This window comes from Phaenicophaeus curvirostris, chromosome 1 (genome assembly GCF_032191515.1).
Source record: "Phaenicophaeus curvirostris isolate KB17595 chromosome 1, BPBGC_Pcur_1.0, whole genome shotgun sequence".
In the NCBI taxonomy this organism is placed as follows: Eukaryota; Metazoa; Chordata; class Aves; order Cuculiformes; family Cuculidae; genus Phaenicophaeus; species Phaenicophaeus curvirostris.
The window spans coordinates 206,162,663-206,185,799 of NC_091392.1; the positions used below are offsets into that span (position 1 = coordinate 206,162,663).

Genomic DNA, 23,137 nt, shown 5'->3' on the forward strand with positions numbered 1-23,137 from the left:
AACCCAGGTGTAGGACCTTGCACTTGGTTTTGTTGAACCTCATGAGTTTCACGCAGCCCCACTTCTCCACCTTGCCCAGGTCCCTCTGGATGACATCCCGTCATTCCTGTGTGACAACTGCACCACTCAGCTTGGTGTCATCATACACATCATTGATACACGCCAACCCACCATTCCAGCATGGCAAGTTCCTGTATGAACTACTGAACACACACAAAACTGAAAACATATGAAACTGTAGAGCACAGCACAGTCACTCAGACAAATTATTCAACGTAAGACAAGATGTCACCACACTTGACTATCTTATAGACTCAGAAAGTTTCTTAATTGTTTTTTTTTTTTCATTCCTAAGAGAATCCTACCTAAAGCATGGGTTTTTTGGCTAGTAGAGAAGCAACAGATGACATAAAAAAAGTCATTAGGTGTGAGCTGCCCATCAGGAACTACACGAGATGTTTTGCTCTGCTGCAGAGAACCATTTTCTAAATGCACATATTCATAGGAGGAAGAGAGGTTGTAGGATCTCCATCCTTGGAGGTTTTCCAGACTTGCAGGAACAGTCACTTCTGACCTCATTTAGTTTTGGCAACATTTGTGCTTTCAGCAAAAGGCTGGCCGGATGACCAATCCTCACTAAACACTAGGCTGTCTAGATAATAATAAAGACACTAACAGTTGTCTTTATGAACTTTGAAAAAAAACATGCCTAGATCCCCCAGTAAATTCATGGATTTTTGAATCTTCCAGTCAACTTAAGATGCTAACAGTCCTGAAGCTCCTATGCAGAATTTCTCAGTCTCTTCTGCTGGTAGAAGAAAGCTTTCATGCGAACCATACAAATATCTTTTTAGACTCAGACTACTGTCCCTTATTATTGGATTATTTACCAATAGCTACATTTGAAACAACATTATCACAACATCACTGGTTATCGATATCACAAATACCAGTATCACAAAATCAGTTACAGTTGGTTGACAAACTTAAACTCACAAATATGGAGAGCCAATACCTTCCTGTTGCTTACTGAACTGTTGTGATATGTAGACATACTGCATGCCACAGAAAAGTATGGTGTGAGCATCTGGTACCGAGATGCTAGCGAGTAAGGCACGGTATTGACAGAATCGAGTCTGTAACTAACCTTAGAAGAAGAATATGACATGACAATTCCAAACTAAGGCTGAGATCGATACGCGCTGGAACTGAGTATATGAAGAAACACAACCATCCTTCCAAACAGAATGGTTTGGCTTGGAAGGGACCTCAGAGAGCATTCAGTTCCAACACTCCTGCCACAGGCAGGGACACCTCCCACTAGACCAGGGTGATCCAAGGCCCCATCCAACCTGGCCTTCAACACCTCCAGGGAGGGGGCAGCCGCAACTTCCCTGGGAAACCTGGGCCAGTGTCTCATCACCCTCAGCATCAACAATTTCTTCCTAATGTGTAATTTAAATCTTCCCCCTTCCAATTTAAAGCCATTTTCCCTGGTCCTATCACTACATATCCTTGTGAAAAGTCCCTCCCCTTCTTTCTTGTAGCACCTCCAGGTACTGAAAGTCTGCTCTAAGGTCTCCCTGGAGCCTTCTCTTCTCCAGCCTGAACAACCCCAACTCTCTCAGCCTGTCCTCAGAGCAGAGGTAACACCTTGGCACTGCTTATTTCTCTAAATTCAACTGAAAACCCACACACATTCATAGTATCAGCCACAAGGTATTTTATTCTAGAAATGAATACCACTCTACATTTTTTTTAATGGCATACACAAGCATCATTTGATCATAAAAGTTTGTTAGAGTAGCTACCAGACACACGCCACAAGCAAGTGACAACCTTTCCCTTTTGAGGTGAATGTACCAAGAAAAGTATTTGTATCCCAAAGTTCATATAGAAGACCCAGCATCTGGAGACATAACAATCAGAGTAAGCATCAAGTTCCAGAAACAGCAGAATATCTGATTAGGAACAGCAAGTTGGTTTTTTTTAAAACACAAGATAAAAGGCAGCTTTGCAGAGAAGGACTTACAGGTGCTGACTGATCTACACAGTATATTGATACATAAAGAGACACATATCTATCTACATATGGGAGGTGGGGCTGGAACATCTTAATCAACAGTGGCTATGGAAATGTATGGTTCTTATCCTGAGCTCTCAAAACTTCATATCACAAGTGCAGGTAAGGGCAATATAGACCAAATACATTTTACCTGTAGAAATGGGACAGGAGAGAGTTATTACAACTACTAATGAAGTCTAAGCATCATGCATTATCAAAATTGTAGGCTTGCTTATATCATTCACATCAAGAATTTTGCAAAGCTACAGGCATATTATGTGCAGATCCTGGCCAGGCAAGAAGTATTGGCACCAGAATCTCCTGCATTTCAAATTAATTCCATACAAACAAACTTGTTCTATGTGCACAAGACGAGCTCAATGGCTTTGTGTGAACACAAAGGCTTCTTCCCATAGATTTATTTACATAAAATTAATCCATTACAAAACCCAACAATTTTCACTTTATTGCAACTCCCTCAACTCTTTCTAATTCAGCTGTTACCTCGTCTTAGACAGCACTTAAAATCCTCCCTCCACCTTCAGGCTCACAGAGCATCTGAGGCCATTTTAAGAGTGCAAAACTTGGCAGAAACCAGGGTCTACACTCCTACTCCAACAGGATTACAGAGTGGAGAAATTAAAGTTCACACGCAATCTCAGAGTTGCTCACCATCACAGCATAAACATGATTCAAATTGTAGCCCTGAGCAAAAGCCACACAAATAGTTGCACCAGAAGAAAAAAAAAAAGTCTCCCTCTTGCTTCTTCCCTCCCTATTCCAACGCAACCTTAAAAGCAAAAGTTGGACAATGGGTACCACAACTATGAAACTGAATTAAGACTCATTTTTCCTGGAGACAATACCATGTACAACTCACATTTAATTCATTAAGAAAACAATAAACTATCCAAGTTCTTCACCAAATCTCTGTAATAAAATGCTGATCGTGTCAAGACCCATCTAACAGTCCAACAAAATAGGGGCACAGATTTGAATTCCAAGCTATGTTTTAAAATAATTTAATTATGATTTTCTTTGACCTTGTTGTCAAAAGTGGATGCAAAAGTGTTAATTCTTAACTGTATACGCTAAGCTCTGTTTCACATTTCTTCACAGAATCACAGAATGACCTGAGTTGGAAGGGACCCACAAGCATCATAGAGTTAAACTACTATCCCTGCATAGGACAACCCAACATTCTCACCTTGTATCCCACGGCATTGTCCAAATGCTTCTTGAATATTGTCAGGCTTGGTGCCATGACTGCTCCCCTGGGGAGCTGTTCCAGTGCTCCACCACCTTCTGAGTGAGGAATCTTTTCCTAATATCCAACCTAAACCTCCTTTGGCACATCTTCCTTGATAGGAATGGTTGGACTCTATGATCCAAGAGTTCTTTTCCAACCTGGTGAGATTCTACGATTCCTGGCATTCCCTTGGGTCCTATCACTGGTCACCAAAGAAAAGAAATCAGTGCCTGCTTCTCCTCTTTCCCATGTGAAGAAGCAGTAAACTGCAATGAGGTCCCCCCTCAGTCTACTCTTCTCCAGGATGAAAAGACCCAAGCGCCTTCAGCTGCTCCTCATATGACTTTCCCTCTAGACCCTTCCTCCAACTTTGTGGCCCTCCTCTGGACACTCTCAGTAGCTTGATATCATTTTTATACTGCGGTGCCCAAAACTGCACACAATGCTCAAAGCTGGGCTGCACCAGCGTGGAGCAGAGCGAGACAATCACCTCCCTCGACCAGCTGGCAATGCTGTACTCGATGCACTCCAGGACACGGTTGGCTCTCTCGGGTGCCAGGGCATACTCTCAGCTCACGGTCAACTTGCTGTGGACCAGAACCCCCAGATCCCTTTCCACAGGGCTTTTCTCCAGCCTATTGCTCCCCATTCTGTATATCCAGGGATCCTGTGTCCCACGTGCAAAACCTGACACTTGCCTTTGTTAAACTTCATGGGCTTTCCTCTTCCATATGCCCAGCCAGTGACTAAATAATCAGGATATTGTGAAATAACCAATAGATTTTTTCCAGTTATCAGTCATTATGGTTAAAAAAGTGAATAACTAAAACAAAAGACTACAGTGATTAAGACTGTAAGACTTCTCTTAACACTACTCTGTTAGTAATTATTTGGTTCCAATATCTTAAGCCTGCTTTGGGAGAGTTTCAGAGTAAGTCTCACATAAAAAGTGAAAACCTGACAGACCAGTTATGAAGCAGAACAACTCCAGTCTAAATGTTAAACTTCCCTGGCAAGAGGAGTTGAAGTGACATACACAGATGGAAATTAAGCATGCACGTGGTTAGGGACAGAAGGTAAGAAAATGAAACATAACTCTACACCAATAACAACATACGTATAATCATGTCAATAGCAGAGTAACAAAAAGCTCTCAAAAATCTATCCATATACAAACCAGATCGCAGGCAGTGTTAGTTTAGGCTCATGCAAACAAAGCCCTGTAACCATGAAACGTGCTATAAACGATTTTCACTGAAGGCTGAAAGTACTTAAAACTTCTTGCTGTTAAAAGAACATAATTCATTCCGACCCAAAGACCAGCACAGAAGTCAATGGACACGCAAACCCCCAGTAAAAGCACAGCATTACTTTTTTTGGTTTCCTACAAACATGTTTTCCATATGTATAAAAAAAAGGGCCTATGAAGTTGGCCAGAGACTATCCTGCCAAGTCCTTTCACCTTTTCTTTATAACAGCCATTTGTACGTCAGATGAAACCTTTTTCAGTGTCTCTCATTTCACATCACAGAATTTCTTCCCAATGTTTAACCTATATCTTCCCCCTTCCAATTTCAAGCCATTCCCCCTCATCCTATCGCTCCAGGTCCTTGTAAAAAGTCCCTCCTTATCTTTCTTGGAGGCCCCTTCAGGTACTGGAAGGTTGCTATAAGGTGTCCCCACAGCCTTCTCTTCTTCAGGCTCAACAACCCCAACTCTCTCAGCCTGTCCTCATACAGGATGTGCTGCAGCCCACTGAGCCTCCTCCAGACCTGTTCCAATAGTTCCACATTCTTCTTCTGCTGAGGATTCCAGAACTGGACGCAATACTCAAGGCAGAGCCTCATGAGAACAGAGTAGAGAGGGAGAATCACCTCCCTCGCCCTGCAGGTTATGCTTCTTTTGACGCAGCCCAGGACACGGTTGACCTTCTGGGCTGCGAGTGCACATTGCTGGCTCACGTTGAGCTTCTCATCAATCAGCACCCCAAGTGCTTCTCCTCAGGGCTGCTCTCAACCACATCATCCCCAAACTGCACTGAAATTGGAGATTGCCCCAACCCAGGCGTAGGACCTTGCATGTGGCCTTGTTGAACCTCATGCGGCTCACACGGGCCCACTTCTCCAGGTCCCTCTGGATTACATCCCATCCTTCTGATGTGATAACTGCACCAATCAGCTTGCTGTCACCTGCAAACCTGCTGAGGGTGCACTCCATCTCACTGTCTATACCATCAACAATAATATTAAATAGCCTTAATTCATACAAAGCTGATTACTCTGACAATGACAAATATTTTGTAATTAAAAAGAACATCACCACTGAATTACGCATGCGTCGGATATCTAGGTCTACCAACTATATGAACCATACCATCAACAGTTAGGGACTATTGAAAGAAATTTCTCTTTTACTCTACTTCTCACAATATAAACATTGGGATGAAAGTAATTTCAGAGGCCTTGCCCACTAAGGTTTTCAAACAAGAACAAATTAGAAAACCAAAAGTTGAGAAGCGAGATCATATAAGAAAATATATCTGCGATTGAAATACATTTCTTTATCCAAAGAATTCCATTTTGCCTATACAACCTATGCTCGTTTTCTTCAGATAAGGTTTTATTACGTCATAAATGTCTAATTTTACAACATAGCTGAAAAAGGCAAAAAGTTTACTTAACATTTCAGTTACAACAGGCAATTAGAAAGGGAAAGGCGTCCTTAAAGCAGCAACACTACTTAAATAAACTTGTGCAGTGCAGACAGATTTCCAACGAAGCTCTCCATAAATCAGAACCCATTAGAGATAAACTAGCATCAGTAAATAACCTTCACTCGACTTTCCTGTAAAACAGATCAGCAGAAAAAAACACAGTGACACCTCAAGGTAATAATGAATAACTAAACCACTAATCTAAGTTACTGAGACAGAGACCCAACAACAAAGAGCTGGGCTTTCACTATGACACAGCAAAGTCTCAGCAGTGATATTAAAGCAAAGTCCAAAACTGTTTTCAAGATTGCTTTGTTTCTGTAGCAACTGGTGTGACTGACAGGCATTGCAGTGGGAAAGGTTTTGCTTTTCAAGGTAGCTTGACTTAACCAGCAATTTAGCAAACCTACCTATGCTCACCTAAAACACAGCCTGAAGTAACTTAGTGAGAAGCCAAATAAAACACCAGCACAGTGAATCCCAAAAAACATACTCCAAGAAGTATTCTAGTTCAGGAGGCCATGAAACAGTGATACAGCCTAGTCGCACCTTTCATAAAAGTCCTCTTCTCCAAATAAAACTCTAATTTTATATACCAAAAAAAGCTATTAAGTATCATTTTCCTAATAAAGCCACATTTCCTCCATGCTACAGATTCCTACTTAATTTCCGACTATGACCTTGCATCAAAAGGAGGGTTAGGCAAGTGGTTTGTAAGAGGATGTCCTGCCATTACATAGAATCATAGAATAATCTGTGTTAGAAGTGACCTTAAGTATCAACCAGTTCCAAATCCCCTGCCATCTTGCCCCCTTCCAACTTAAAGCCATTCATCCCCATCCTATCACTCCATACCCTTATAAAAAGTCCATCCCCAGCTTTCTTGGAGGGTCCCTTCAGGTACTGAAAGGTCACCCTGTGGTCTCCCCAGAGCCTTCTCTCGCCTTGGGACAACTAGATGCCATCCTGACCACATCCTGGAGCCAACTGCCAGAGGACTGCTACTCACAGAAAACTCCTGAAGATTTCAAAGTGGAAATTTCACAGGTGCTGTCTATGATGGGTTGAACAGTGGACACAGGAAAAGCAATGGATGTCAGTCATCTGGACTTCTGTAAAGCCTTTAACATGGTCCCCTACAACACCTTTCTCTCTAAATTGGAGAGATATGGATTTGACGGGTGTACTGTTCAATGGATAAGGAATTGGCTGCATGGTTGCATTCAAAGAGTAGTGGGCAACGGCTCGATGTCCAGATGGAGATCTCTAACAAGTGGTGTCCCTCAGGAATCCATACTGGGACCAGTGCTGTTTAATACCTTCATCAATGATATTGACAGCGAGATTGAGTGCACACTTAGCAAGTCAGCAGATGACACCAAGCTGAGTGGTGCAGTTGCCACACCAGAAGGACGGGACGTCATCCAGAGGGAGCTGGACAGGCTGGAAAAGTGGGGCTGTGAGAACATCATGAGGTTCAACAAGGTGGAGTGCAAGTTCCTACGCCTGGGTCAGGGCAATGCACGGTTTCAGTACAGAATGCGGGACAATGTGATTGAGAGCAGCCCTGCAGAGAAGGACTTGGGGGTGCTAATTCATGAGAAGCTCAACACGAGCCAGCAATTTGTGCTCGTGGCCCAGAAGGCCAATCATATCCCAGGCTGCATCAAAAGAGGCGTGATCAGCAGGGAGAGGGAGGTGATTCTCCCTCTCTACTCTGCTCTCTTAAGACCCCAGCTGGAATATTGTGTCCAATTCTGGAATCCTCAGCAGAAGGAGGATATGGAACTGTTGGAACACGTCCAGAGGAGGGTCACAAAGACGATCTGAGGGCTGGAGCACCTCTGCTAGGAGGACAGGCTGAGAGAGTTGGGGTTGTTGAACCTCGAGAAGAGAAGGCTGCAGGGAGACCTCAGAGCAGCTTTCCAGTACCTGAATGGGGCTTCCAAGAAAGCCAGGGAGCTCTCTCAAGCTTTTTACAAGGGCATGAAGTTATAGGATGAGGGGGAATGGCTTGAAATTGGAAGGGGGGAGATTTAGATTAGACATTAGGAAGAAATTGTTCACAATGAGGGTGATGAGACACTGGCACAGATTGCCCAGGGAAGCTGTGGATGCCCCATCCCTGGAAGTGTTGAAGGCCAGGTTGGATGGGGCCTTGAGCAGCCTTGTCTGGTGGGAGGTGTCCCTGCCCATGGCAGGGGGGTTGGAACTGGTTGATCTTTAATGTCCTTTCCAGCCCAAACCATTCTATGATTCTACAAAATTTAATTAGAATTTACAAATGAAAAAAAAAAAAGTCATCTTAAGTATTACGGTTTACATAATCATGAGCAGCGTTTTTGGAGGAAAGAAAAGAAATTGAAAAAAAAAAAACCAAAAAACCCACACTTTAAAAAGAGGGGATCGCCTTTACACAAACAGTGAAAGCAGAGAGTTGGCCTGTACAAACAATAAATGCAAAGATGTTGGAATTTATAAAAACACACAGATACAAAATCAAGAGAACCAAGTAGCTATCGCTTTCAAAAGGTTAAACTAAATCAAATGACATCATCTGAATTTGTTCCCAGCTATGAAGATAAACATATGCAGTGGTCTGGCCGCATATAAAAAGAAGAGAAACATCTCTAGTTTTGGCTGAAAGCTCTCTATGGCTGTTTACCTCATTTTTTATTTTGTGACTTGGTTGGCTGTGGGGAAAGGCATCCAGTTCTAACCCCAGTTCTGACAGGAACTGCTTGGTGTTAATATCAGACTAGGTTTAACAGTTAAGCTTGTATCTCAGCCTTGAGTAACACATTATGCTCTCTCAGGCACCATCCAGTAACTGTTTACATCTAATATGTTAAAATGTTTATTTGGGAGAAAACTAGGAACTCTGCTTTAATTTTACCTGTGACCTGATATAGGTCCTGCAGTTAAATTTTTTAGCATTTCCAGTGCTAATAAGTTACTTTCTCTGAAAGCCCACTGTAAAAATGGATAAACTGAGTGAAAATTATACTTTGTTTGCACTGTGTCAGCTCTCACACAGCTGTTGTGCCATGACTGCAGACAGAAACGAAGCAAACTATAAATTGAGATTTTATACTTGGACGTTTAAAGCTATGGATTTGTTTTCATGCCCAACAGAGCAAAGAGACTTAGATGAATCTGGTGAAATTAGGTATGATTTTGCCCACGTACGCCACCGACCAGTTCAACTGCATTTCCCCATTACAAGTATGTTTTGCAACAACTGGTGGAGTAGCAGCTCTCTTACTTTCAAGGGAACTTTCAAATTTACATCCTCTTTCTATTTTACTGCTTTCTATCAAGTGGGAATTTCCACAATGTGACTGATGGGTTACAGATTACCCTATGCTACAAAGCAGATGACTACTAAAAAAACCACAACTGTAATTCTTTACTTTCTTTGCTGTTCACAAGAAGAAAGGCGAAAGGATAGCAGAGTCCAGAAGACACTCATCTTGATTTATATCAAATTCTTGTTTGTCTCTAGAAGAGGTCAAGACCTGAGAAAACAGAAGTGGTTCCATAGCAGTGTAATTGCTCCCAGAGAGCTTGATGCTCCTGCTTTTAACCAAACACAGACTGACAAAACGTTTCATGAGGAGAGTTTAAGAACAAAAAATCTTTCTAAACATGAAATTCTGATAACCTCTATCAGAAGCACCCTATTACTGATCTGAAAGACTCTAAGAGTTCTCATTATAAAAGACTAGTGAATAAAGATCTCAGTCACAATTATAGCTTTCAATATAATATGAAGATTTCAGACCACAAGAAGATAAAACTGATCTCAAACTTGATTCAGGAGATAAGAAAGTATTGCTGTAAAACAGCATTAGGCATTTAACGCATATAAATCAAAACTACACCAGTGTTCTCAACAATAATTCTGACCCATTCCATAACAGAAGTTGAGGTTTAGGTTTATGTATTTGCCACCTGAAACAATTGCATTTTTACTCCTTAATGAGCACTGCATTAATACAACCTTTTTTTTTCCAAGTATGCCATTGCTATATCTCTCCACTGCACGCATTTTCAGCTCCTCTTTAGATTTGTAAGAATTATATTCACATTATGTTTCCTACAGCTGGCAGTAGAAGCTCTCAGTGAAGTTTTAATCCAGAACTTTTTAGAGTAATGGAAAGACTTCAGCAGGCACCCTATAAGGCACAAAGACTGGTTTTGAGAGAGATATTGCAAGACAAAACTTGTGGAGGGAAAGAAGGTACAGACCAACAGCAAATTTAAATAAATAAATAAATAAATGAGAAAACCCTTAGGGATAATTTAATTATTAAATTACAACTGTCACAGATCCAGTATTTTTCTCCAGTTCTAGTTTCTTCTGAAGATAATAAATGCCAGTATGGTTATAAATACAAGGAAAATACTATAGCGAAAACCACAGAGGATGTTTTTGGTTTACCTGAACTCAAACTTATTAATGTTCTTGGAATAGTCTTCTAGAATTACCTTGCAGGCCAGGGTACTGAATGTATGGATACCACCATTTGCAACTTTTCTTAAGTAAAGTGAAACTAAACAAAAGAAAAGCATCATGTGCCATTGCATCCATGATGCCCACCCACTAAGTTGGCTGCAAGTTCTGTGACTTCAGAGGGCTGAAGATGTACTCCTCCTCACAGCGCTAACACAAACAAGGCAGGGTTGCACTTACTCTTCCTCTGCCCTTTTAAAGATACAGAAATCTTTAGAACGATTCCATATTCCAAGTAGTTTGTATTATCATTCACAGGATTCAGAAAAGATGCACACTTAGTAGTACCATGACTGTCTTTCAAGACAAAACATCTTAAATTGCCAAAAACATATCACAGTGTGTTTTACTCTAAAAGCATTTAAACTAACACCTTTTTATTCCAGTTAGGTTCCAAAACCAACAATGCCTTTTTTCTCCTATACAAATCTGACGGCATTTTTTCTGTCAAATCATTGATCTTACAAATATTTTCATAAATATTCAGAATTCCTCAATATGAAATTTAAATTAATGTGATATATTAAATAGAAAACTTTGCAAACAAAAATCTTCAACTGCTTTTTAGTATAAAAATCATGAAAAAGTGACAAACCCATAAAAAGCAGCGGGTGCAGTTTTTGCTCCCAACAATAAAAGCTCTTTTAATAGCAAACTAGCCTGAACTAACAGAACCATAAATATAGAATCATAAAATGGTTTAGGTTGGAAGGGATCTTACAGATCATACTGTTCCAACCCCCCTGACATGGGCAGAGACAGCTCCCACCATGGAGGTGTCCTAAGGCTCCATCCAACCTGGCCTTCAACACCTCCAGGGATGGGACAGCCACAACTCCCCTGGGCAACCTGGGCCAGTGCCTCATCATCCTCAGTGTGAAGAATTTCTTCCTAACATCTAATCTAAATCTTCCCCCTTCCAATTTAAAGCCATTCCCTCTTGTCCTATCACTCCATGCCCTTGTAAAAGTCTCTCCCCAGCTTTCTTGTAGCCCCTTCAGGTACTGGAAGGCCACTCTAAGATTTCCCCACAGACTTCTCTTCTCCAGGCTGAACAACCCCAACTGTCTCAGCCTGGTGATCCTGAATACGCATTTCTGCAGTAAATTAAGGTATTTAATAAAATATGCAACTGCAGGAGCAGTTTTTCCAATAAACATCATCTGCTCTGGAAGACTAAGATTACTTTGGCAGGGTGGGGAAGAGAAGAGGAGGAAGGTGTTCAAGGCCAGGTTGGATGAGGCCTTGGGTAACCTGATCTAGTGGGATGTCCCTGCCCATGGCAGGGGATTGGAACTAGATGATCTTTAAGGTCCTTTCCAACCCAAACTATTCTATGATTCTATGTGATACTGGTGTAGTGGATAGTTCCAATCAGGGGCAAAAAGGGGATGCAAGAGAAAATTAATAGCATCCCTGCGTATTTTTCATGTGTGACATGAGGGGAAAAAAAAGGCACAGCAACAAACCTCCCCGTTATCTTAAAACGATTCATTTTTATAACATCCAAAGCCATATCTTTGTATAGGGCATATAAGAAACATTTAACAGCAATCTATTTTTAAGGTTTCTGCCAGATGGGTAAACACCTCAAACACACCCAGAGATACTAATGAAAACCACCTTGGCCTCCTTCAGGAAGTCATTCAACACTTCACAGAAAAAAATAGGAAGTTGTTGATAAACTGCTTGCAAGAACTACTTCCTGTGGGAAAAATAATTACCAGACTTGTTTGCTGGACAATCAGATAACTTTTCCTCACACTACAAAATGAGAAGAGGCATTACAAAGGCTTGGTAAGATTTAAAAGCACAACGCTAAGTTATGATATGAAAGTAATTCTAAAATTGAGCAAAACCTTTTTTTTCCTCCTGCAAGTTGTTGTCCTGCCCCTCCCATGCCATATTATCTTCTGCTTGGAGAGCAATCTCCTATCTTTCTCCATAGTTCACTGAAATGTCAACCAGCAGCTGGCTGACAGGAAGCGGTTAAAAAGCGACGCAGTTGACATCGCCACACAAACCAAGCCAGGCATGTTTAAGAATGGGCTCCAGCTTACTGCACTGCAATGCTGAGATGACTCAGACGTGACCACTTACTAACCAGACGAGACTTAACTAATGAGTTCTATTTAAATAGCAGTTTCAGTAGAAACCAGAATTATTTTAACTAGTTGTGCAGCAAGCATGTCTTACCTCACTGGCCAAAATCACCTGTATTTTCACTAACGGAAGATTAGTCCTGCTATCAGTACAACTCCTCGGAGTCCTACTCGTAACTGTGGGATGAACGCTAATGACTGATAGGATGAGAGAGAATGGTTTTAAATTGGAAGGGAGAAAACTGAGATTAGACATTAGGAAGAAATTGTTCACGCGCTGGCCCAGGTTTCCCAGGGAAGTTGTGGCTGCCCCATCCCTGGAGGTGTTGAAGGCCAGGTTGGATGAGGCCTTGGGCACCATGGTCTGGTGGGAGGTGTTGGAACTAGATTAAGGTCCCTTCCAACCAAAACTATTCTATGAATTCTGGCAAATCATATGTTGGGTATTCGTACACAAAAGACTCTATTTTCTAGACAAAAGACTGATTTACAAGAGTAGTTCTGGTTCAGACCCTACACTACCACTCTCACCCTCTGTTAATATGCATGGATAGCTGTATGGTGTGCGTATATAAAATATATGCCAAATAACTCTGTGCATGTATCTTTACATATAAAGAAGAATTTTCTCTTCCATACGTACTACTTCTATTTCTTTGCGCAAACTACTATAATTGCAGTGCTTGACCTACTGACGAATGGAAGCCATTCTAAGTATGGTACTCAATTTTACATTATTCTGCTTGCACTGTAGTATAAGCATATTATATAACCATAAGGCTTACTGACATCTGGAAAAAATCTATTACTGTTACCTATTCTGCAAAGATATTTCTAGAGCCTGATTACCAGACTGTTCATGGAGTGGCTACAGAACAGAGCAAATGGAAACAAAATGCAATGTACTCAACCCAACAAAAAGGATGAATACTTGGAAGAGACACCAAAAATCTGCACAGAGAATCAAACAATAGTTTGGGTTGGAAGGGACCCTAAAGATCATCCAGTTCCAACCCCCCCTGCCATGGGCAGGGACACCTCCCACCAGACCAGCTGATCAATTCCCCTTCCAATTTGGCCTTCAACACCTACAGGGAGGAGGCAGCGACAATTTTCCTGGGCAACCCGTGCCAGTGCCACACCACCCTCATCCTGAAGAACTTCTTTATGTCTAGTCTAAATCTGCCCCTCTGCAATTCAAAGTCACTCCCCCTCATCCTAGTCCTCTATGCCCTTGGAAAAAGTCCCTCCCCAGCTTTCTTGTAGGTCCCTTCAGGCACTGGAAAGGCCACTATAAGGTCTCCCTGGAGCCTTCTCCAGGCTGAACAACCTCAACTCTCTCAGCCTGTCCCTGTGCCAGAGATGCTCCAGCCCTCTCATCATCTTTGTGGCCCTCCTCTGGACCCACAGAATCACTAGGTTGGGAAAGACCTCCAGGATCATCGAGCCCAACCATTCCTATCAACCACTAAATCATGTCTCTGAGCACGTCATCCACCTGTCTCTTAAATACCTCCAGGGATGAGGACTCCACCACTTCCCTGGGCAGGCTCTGCCAGTGCCCAATGACCCTTTCTGTGAAAAATTTTTTTCTGATGCCCAGTCTGAACCTCCCCTGACGGAGCTTGACACCCATTCCAACAGCCTGATATCCTTCTTATGCTTGAGATTCCACGACGGACACAGTACCCCAAGCGGGGTCTTACAAGAGAGCAGAGAGGGAGAATCGCCCCCTCTCAACCACGTGGCCATGCTAGAATATATTATAGAATATATACTACTAACAGAATATATAGTAGGAGCAATCTCATTAACTGTATTTAGCATCAGGAATCTTAGCACTCATGCTTCAAGCAATAGTTTAAGGTATAACTAGACAAGATGTGAGTTTTAACAAGTTTGTAGATATGATCTAAAAATAATCATTCAACACTGAAAAAAGCTTCTGAAATAGAAACTTGCTATTCTTATATTTCTTTGGATTTCCTAAACATACAAAGCAAACACTTTGCTAGTACACAAAACGTTCTTTACAAATGTTCAAGAACTCAAACAAAGCTAATGGATCTCACCTGTAGTTTTAAACCATCTTTTAAGAACGACAAATGTTCTTCCAAGTGTGAATAGAGCCTTCACAACTGTCCTCATTAGACTCTCCCATACCACAGTATCACCCAAGGAAAGCCAAAAGAAAACAGCCCATTAAGCTGTTTAAAATCCCCCAAGGTCAGCATGTGACCCAGCAGGGAGAGGTTCAAAAAGTACAGCCTTTATTTTTCTTCCTAACAACCTGGTTTGTTTCCACTCCTTTCCCCTTCAAGACACATCCTTCACAGCTAGCAGCTCTTTCAATCATTTACTTTGGATGTCTAGTTGAGAACAAACGATCTTGCTCATGCAGATGAGTTTGCCAGACTTGTGTGTACTTTCCAGTCTCAGGCTCTTTATTGTTCTCGCTGAAACCTGACCCTTTGAAATGGATACCAGGACAGCAAGAAAGGACAAAAAAAACTTGCAAAAAAAAAAAACAACGAAGAGATTCTTTTGTGGCAATAATGAAACTGCCGAAAAACTTTCCAAGAACAAACCTTTCACTCTGATTTCACCTGAATGAGCATAGTTTTAAAAATCAATTATAGGATCGTGAAGACATTTTGCATCTCAATCTGTTCTATCTTCTGTAAAATTGACAGTGTTATCAAAAACACACACTTAAGAATTAAAACTTAAAAATCAAGCATCGATTTTTCATGCTTCATAAGCTGCTCTGCAAGAGCTCTCCCGAGCACAGTCAAAACAAAGTTTGCTTTTCATTTCAAAACTCAGCCTGTGCTTTCCTCAAGGTCCAACGAGCTACGGCTTTCAAGTGGCATAAACTTACACAGTTCAAAACCAATTCCATTTTTGCCCACTGAAGAGATCACATTCTAAAATACCCTGATTTGTTCCATTTCTCCAAAGAAAATACCACATCTTCAAGATCTATAGCTAGTGCTCATTTTCACATTCCTAATACAGAAAGATTCTTTTCACTAAGTAACCTGCAGGCTCAAACCACGTCAGACAACTGCTGTAACCTCTTTTTTGTTAAAAAAGCGGTGCTAACTTCTCTGTAAGGAAACGCCATCACTATAGGAACAAGGAAGAGTTTTAAGTAGTTCTGCAAGTTCCATTTTTCCTGTAGACAATGTAAATTTGTTCTTGAAGCCACAAACTCAACTTCTTCAATCAAATGCGCACATTAGTGACTATGCTTTTGCAATAAAGGTAGGGATAAAGATGTTTCTCTTGGCAGAAACAAGTTTTACATAAATAAGACACTGTGCTGCCGCTCCCCTCTCCTGGCCCCAAAAATGACATTCAATGGGTAATTTAGAGATTTGCAGTTAAAAAAAATCTTCATAATATAATCAAAATATTTGAGGGCCAATTATGTGTCTTGGTGGGCACACTTTCAGAAAGAAGGACAAGGTCCTGCTGTTTTAGAAAACTACAGAGCATAAAAGAAATTGCACTCTGATGGATTAGGTGTCAGATGGCTGGCATGCGTAGCCTCTCTCTAGTTATAGAAAAGGTGATACTAATTTCACTGTGTGAAAAAGCTACAGCTGGAGGAACAAGAAACAATGTTAGACCTTCTGCAATTTCCCTTTCACTGCAGGGAATGTAGAAGAGTTAAGAGTTATTGACTCAAATGCTGCCATCAAACACAGATGTTAATTTCCTCATAGAGAGGAGGCAAAAATGTTGATTGTGTGCTTTCACAACTGTCCCTCTTCAAAAAATAGTAAGTCCTGATATATTCTCACTGCAATTGTTTCTGAAGTTATTCCGTATTTCTACATCTGTATAATATAAATGAGGTAAAATGTATTTCAACCTGCATGAGGACTCTGGCAACATGCAGCAAATCTGAAAGTCACATTGTTTAAAAATCACTATGCACATTTCATGTATTTTCAGTATACAATCTAATGGATAACACTCATCAGCCAAGATGAAGATAGGGTAAATATACAGAGTACCATACAGTTTTCAGAAACAGCAGAGAGTTGATATGGGAGAAATACTGAAGTGCTAGGCTTTCCTACTTAAACTCAGGAGCACGTTCTTAAAAATATGCATTTTAAGCACAACAAAATTTACTAACATTCAAAGACTGTAAAAACCAAAACAAAATAACATGAAAAGAAAAAAAACAAAAATAAAAACACTCTCCAAAGAACACCAGACACACAGCTAACAAGTTGTACTTACTTAAGAAAGTATCTCTGTCCAGATGGTGTCTTAGCCATCTCCCAACCTGGCGGCAAAGGTACATCATCAGGGATCTCAAATGAAGACTGGCGGAGATGTTGAGAGGATGGAGCTCCAGGTCCAGTCACTACTCCAGAGGGTGTAAGCGTCCCTGGAGAAACAGCTCCGAGCTGCAGCGATGCTGGAGAGGAATGAGCTCGGACATGCTGAGGGGTCAGGGCTCCTGCTGTCCCTGCATCAGTGCTGGCCTGTCAGGAGTGAAATTATTCCCATTAAGAGTCTTACATTTCAGCAGAAACACAGCTGTCAGAAGACATTTCACTTTAAATGAATCCTTCAGAAGAAATTCAGAAGTTCTAAAGTTCTGCGTGCTTTCCAGTTGTTGCTGTTCAAGAGGGCCTCCAAGTAGGTTGGTTACTTTAGCATCGCAACAGCCCTTGTGTAAGTCAAGAAATATTAACTACAAGTATGCGCTAAATGCCTTCAGTTTTATTTTCAAAACTAAAGTTATTACTCCTTGGTGTAGGGTTAAGAAAAAAAACAAAAACCACGTCTCCTGTCAGCAGACCTCACACAGCAAATCGCATGGTTCATTGCTGGACTGTGCCCACCCACTGCCATCACACTTTCTGCAAGAGGACATAATTTCCCACTCTCGTTTAGAAATGGGAGGTGTGGGGATGCAAGGACACCACACATACACCCTCCTGAGGGGGTTAAATGATTACACAACGAGAAGAGCAACAAAGAAATGCCAGCCAACAGCGGTGACTTCCAATGGAGGAAGACTCCTGAAATCAATCGTAAAAAAAAACCTTTTACAAGACTGCACACGAGATTTCTTAACCCACACACAATCGTTCTTAAGCGCATCAGGAGCTCATGAAGAGTCTGCCTGTACTTTATCCAAAGCAAAGCTTCAACAAACTGTTGAACCAGTCAATCAAAAATGACTCACAAAACCATTCATCAGTCACAAGTACACAGAACGTCTTTGCCAGTAGTAAATACGTGTCTGCTGTGAAACAGAAAAAGCAGCTCCGAAAACTGGATTAAGGCAATATTGACTTCTAGCTTATGTGTTTATGGATTAATTGACTTTGTAGATATACCCAAACATGGACACCTGTAATAAGATGCAGCTATCAGCCCTTGCCACACCTCTGTACGCGAGGCATTGCACCACACATGAGGCCCCATTTATACAGCCCCATGGAGACCGACAATTCTGTTTCACTACGGCTGTATGCAAGCACACACAGTTTCATCTATTGAATTAGAAATAACTAATTTAACATTTAGATTTAAACAAAATACTCAAGCTGTAAATCAACTGAATTTGAAACAGCTTCATTCTTGAGAAACAGGGAATTACAGAAACTTAAAGACCTTTTCTGTTAAACAGAATATTGCTGTGGCATAACTAAACAAAAAGGAAAATGAAAACAGTTTTATTTTAAATCAGTCCAGAATTAGGCGAATGATTCTCTGGCTTTAGCTGGATTTCAAGTTTACGTTTTAGGAATCACTGACCAGCACAAGTAAAGGTGATCCAAGTGAATATGCATTACAGATGAAGAATAACACATGCAAACAAGATAACGCTAAGTTTAGAAGTACAAGTTGTATGAACGTGACCCACGTAAAGTGCATTTCAGAACAGTTACTGTACTGAACAAGACACGGTACCAAGCGCTAGCTGAATGTATACCAGCTTGCATTTGCGCACAATGGAACTGCGATAAAACTTGAACTCAGAAACACACAATAACCTTATTCCTTGCTAGATTTCAGTTGAAGGTCTGCAAGTCAGAAGCAAACAAAAGTATAGAAGCAACTCAGCCCCACCCCTTTCAATTTTCTTTTCAGTCTTGCAATACGAAGGCCAGGTCGATTTTTTTGAGTATTTGGAAAATGAATTAACTCCTAGGCTGAAGGAGTGTATGCCAAGGTTCAGCCTGCAGTGAACTTCTGAAGCCAAGTTATAAATCCTTCAAAAGAGAAGTTTATTAATGGAAATGTTGACAGACCCTTAACAACAAGAGTACCAGGCACCAGCAAGTTTCACTCCTACTGACTATGCAGATACAGTGACAATAGCCAATAATAAAACCTACTTTATAGCTTCGCAACAAAGTTCATTACTTAATAAAACGCTCGAGTAGGCACAGCCTCCTTCCAAAAGTTGGGAACAGCAGCCTAAACATTAACTTCCAGCCGTATTCACACCAACACTTGGGGCTTGGCACACAAGAAACTCTGCTCAGAGACCAAAACCTCAGCCCCCCCCCTCGTTCCCCCCTAGTCCCGGGGAATGGTCTCGCCAGCCCCATGCCCTGTGTGGCCCCGGGACGTCCCATGCCACTCCCGGGGGGGAGAGAAGGGGGGGGGGGGGGGTGAACTCGACTCGAGAATTCAGTTCTGAGAGATGTGTGTGTGGTGGAGGGAGGGGGAGGAGGTGGTTAATCCTCCTCAACCCAGCGCAGTGATGAAATGGTGGAAAAGCCACATCCATATTGTGGGATGGGAGGGAGGTTTGCCTTGAGCAGCCTGGGCTGGTGGGAGGTGTTGGAACAGCGGGGGGGTTGAAGCTGGATGGGCTTTAAGGTCCCTTTCAACTCATTCTACGATTCTAGAACACGATAGACTTTTAATGCGTATTTTCTCGAGGATTGCAATCGACTCTGAATTTTAGATTAAATAGTTTTGTTGAGCATTATCACAGCTGCTGTGGTGTGGGTAGAGATTAACTGAAAAAGCAAAAGGAACAGAATTTGAATGCGAGGCAGACAAGAATAAACTTTACGCCTTATTACTGGCATAACATCTTGGAACGACTGCGTTTGATAATCACAACGAATCTGTTTGCAACGAGCAACAGAAGAACACTCCTTATTGCAGACAATACAAATAAATCAAACCCTGTTTGAAGCTGCCCAGGACAGAGCCATGTAGAATCCATTGGAAAAGGCAACGATACGACTTGACATTGCAGGGAACAGCAGTGACAGTAGTTCTATGACTGGATGATCTTTAAGGTCCCTTCCAACCCAAACCATTCCATGGTTACACACACTCCCCCTCCTCAACAGGCAGCCAAGAGGATTGGGACCCCACAGCAAGATCCATCCCAATTTCCAAAGCAAAGCGAGAACAAAGTTTGAGGAGTCAGGGGCGCACAGGACACTACTCCCCCCCTTCTCCAACCTGGATAAAAGAAGGCTTCAAGGAGATGTCATAGCAGCCTCCCAGTACCTGAAGGGGCTACAAGAAAGCTGGGGAGGGACTTTTTACAAGGGTGTGGAGTGACAGGATGAGGGGAAATGGCTTTAAACTGGAAGGGAAAAGATTTAGATGAGACATAAGGAAGAAATTCTTGATTCCAGGGGTGGTGAGACACCGGCCCAGGTTGCCCAGGGAAGTTGTGACAGCCCCATCCCTGGAAGTGTTCAAGGCCAGGTTGGATGGGGCCTTGATCAGCCTGGTCGGGTGGGAAGCGTCCCTGCCCATGGCAAAGGGCTTAAAACTGGATGATCTTTAAGGCCCCTTCCAACCCAAACCATTCTATGTTTCTGTATTCGTTGGCCGTTCTTCTTATCAAATGGGATTGTACAGAGTTTCCATTTTGGGGTTATCAAATACAAAATTCAGCGAGTACTGAGGCCTTTACAGAGAGCGATGCTGTGTTTGAGGAGTTTAGAAGATATTTCCGTGCAGAAAAAGGAAAATTCCATTTCAGAAGGAAACTTGAGGGTGGTTTTCCAGGATGTTTACCACAACATAGGGTGACTTTGGAGAAATGCACATGAGATGAAATTAATAAGCAATGAGCTTGATCTTTAGGTCCCTTCCAACCCGACCCATTCTACGATCCCATGATTTATGCAAAATTACCGTGTATTATGGCTTAAAAAAAGGGGCTGTTATTCTAATGCAGGGGAGAAAGAAGGCAGTGACCACGCCGCAGCCCCAGTCGGGCGCTCCCCCAGCCCCAAAGAGCCTCCACTGGGAGGAGGGGGAGAGAGAGGGGAGTAGGAAAGGAAGGGAAATAAAGGGAATAAAAGAAGGAAGAGAAAGAGGGAGGGAAGGAAGGAATAAGGGATGGAGGGGGGAGAGGGAGGGAGGTGAGTGGAGAAGGAAGGGAGAGGGAGGGAATAAGGGAGGGAGAGGGAGGGAATAAAGGAGGGAGGGAGAGGGAGGGAATAAAGGAGGGAGGGAGAGGGAGGGAATAAAGGAGGGAGGGAGAGGGAGGGAATAAGGGAGGGAGAGGGAGAGAGAGAAGTGAGTGGGGAAGGAAGGGAGAGAGAGGGAGGGAGAGAGGAAGGGAATAAGGGATGGAGGGGGAGAGGGAGGGGGGTGAGTGGGGAAGGAAGGGGGAGAGAGAGGGAGGGAGGGAGAGGGAGGGAATAAGGGATGGAGGGGGAGAGGGAGGGGGGTGAGTGGGGATGGAAGGGGGAGAGGGAGGGAGGGAGGTGAGTGGGGAAGGGAGGGAGAGAGAGAAGGAATAAGGGAAGTGAGAAGAGAGGGAGAGAGAGAGAGGGAATAAGGGAAGCGGGGAGAGAGGGAGGAGAGGGAGGGAATCGGGGAGGAGGGAAAGGAAGAAGGGAGGGAAGGGAGAGGGAGGGAAGGGAGAGGGAGGGAAGGGAGAGGGAGGGAAGGGAGAGGGAGGGAAGGGAGAGGGAGGGAAGGGAGAGGGAGGGAAGGGAGAGGGAGGGAAGGGAGAGGGAGGGAAGGGAGAGGGGGGAGAGGGAGGGAGAGGGAGGGAAGGGGAGAGGGAGGGAAGGGAGAGGGAGGAAGGGAGAGGGAGGAGGGAGAGGGAGGGAAGGGAGAGGGAGGGAAGGGAGAGGGAGGGAAGGGAGAGGGAGGGAAGGGAGAGGGAAGGGAGAGGGAGGGAAGGGAGAGGGAGGGAAGGGAGAGGGAGGGAAGGGAGAGGGAGGGAAGGGAGAGGGAGGGAAGGGAGAGGGAGGGAAGGGAGAGGGAGGGAAGGGAGAGGGAAGGAAGGGAGAAGGAAACACGGGAGGGAGAGGGAGGAAGTAGAAGGAAGGGAGGGAGGGAATAAGGGAAGGAGGGGAGAGAGGGAGGGAAAGAAGGAAAGAAGGGAGAGGAAGGGGGGGAGGGAGGAGGGGGAAGGAGGAGGAGGAATGCGGGAGGGAGAGAGGGAGGGCAGAGAGGGAGGAAGAGAACGCGAGGCAGGAGGGGAGAGTTGGAGGAGGGCAGGGCCCCTGCCCCTCACCTGGCGGGAGTGCGCCTTGGGCTCGGGCGGCTTGAAGAAGGAGTCGGGCAGCTTGCGGAGCCGCATGGGCAGCGTGTGGGGCACGTTGGCGCCTTTCGGGTTCATGACGGCGTTGAAAAGCGCTTCCAGGTCGGTTTCCGAGTCGCCCCGCACATGCACGACCTGGTGCCCGGCCGGGGGGGGCCCCGAGCCCGGGGGCTGCGGCGGCGGCCCCGGCGGAGCCCCCGGCGGCTGCTGCGGGGCCGGGGGCTGCGCTGCCTGCGGCTGCTGGGGCTGCCCGGGATCCATGGCTCCGCCGGGACCCCCCCGGGGCTCTTTCTCCTCGCGGGGCTCAGAGCGCGGATCCGCGACCCCGCATACCCCGCTCCGCAAAAATCACCGGTCCTGAAAAAGCGCGGCCCCGGGGCGGTGGGGGGGGGTTGAAACGACTGCGGAGCCGCGCGGGGGTTCGCCCTGAGCTCGGCCCAGCCCGGCCGGCGCCTCCGTCCCGGCGGCGGAAACCGAACTCGCACAACACTTTGCAAACAAAAGTTCGCAGTTACGCCCGCCCGAATCACTCTCGGGCCGCCGCCGGCTCCGCCCCCGCCGGGCCCGCCCGCACCGGATCCGGCCGAGCGCGCCCTCCTGCGCGCGCCCGCCCGCACCGCCTCCCGCGACACGAGGGCGGGGGTGCCTCCCGACCCCCCCCTCCCCCCCCCCTCCCCGGACTCTCCCCCTTCTTCAGCTCGCGGTCACCTCGACTCGCTCGCCCGCCCCGCCGCCCCCTCTCCGCCTCTCTCCCGGCTCCCGCCCGCCCGCACTGCTTAGTGACGGAAAGCGGTGCCGCCAACCAAAAGATTTACCCCACCCCCCTCTCTCTCGTCCCGAACTTCTCTCCCAACTTCCAGCCGGGATGGAGGTTGGGAGCGAGGCGGGTTCTCCGCCTTCCGCAGGGATTTCACTCGAATTAAGAGGCTTTTCCTTGCCTTCACGCGTCGTGGGTGTGAAAACCCGGCTGAAAAA

General features: G+C 44.2%; 1 protein-coding gene across 8 annotated transcripts in view; it reads right to left on the minus strand.

Annotated features, from left to right (window-relative positions):
• The window catches only part of YAP1 (Yes1 associated transcriptional regulator), a 92,033-nt gene extending 69,361 nt beyond the window's left edge, over nucleotides 1-22,672 (minus strand). For 2 of the 8 annotated variants that reach the window (XM_069883520.1, XM_069883521.1), the window contains exons 1-2: nucleotides 22,136-22,671; nucleotides 16,903-17,150 (exon numbers count right to left, since the gene is read on the minus strand). In XM_069883520.1, coding sequence (XP_069739621.1) covers nucleotides 16,903-17,150; nucleotides 22,136-22,423 — 536 coding nt within the window. In that variant the 5' untranslated portion in view covers nucleotides 22,424-22,671. Of the gene's footprint in view, nucleotides 1-16,902; nucleotides 17,151-22,135 lie in introns of all 8 variants that reach the window. The other 6 variants (XM_069883515.1, XM_069883517.1, XM_069883519.1 and 3 more) reach the window with 5 other exon arrangements.
• Nucleotides 22,673-23,137: the final 465 nt, after the last annotated feature.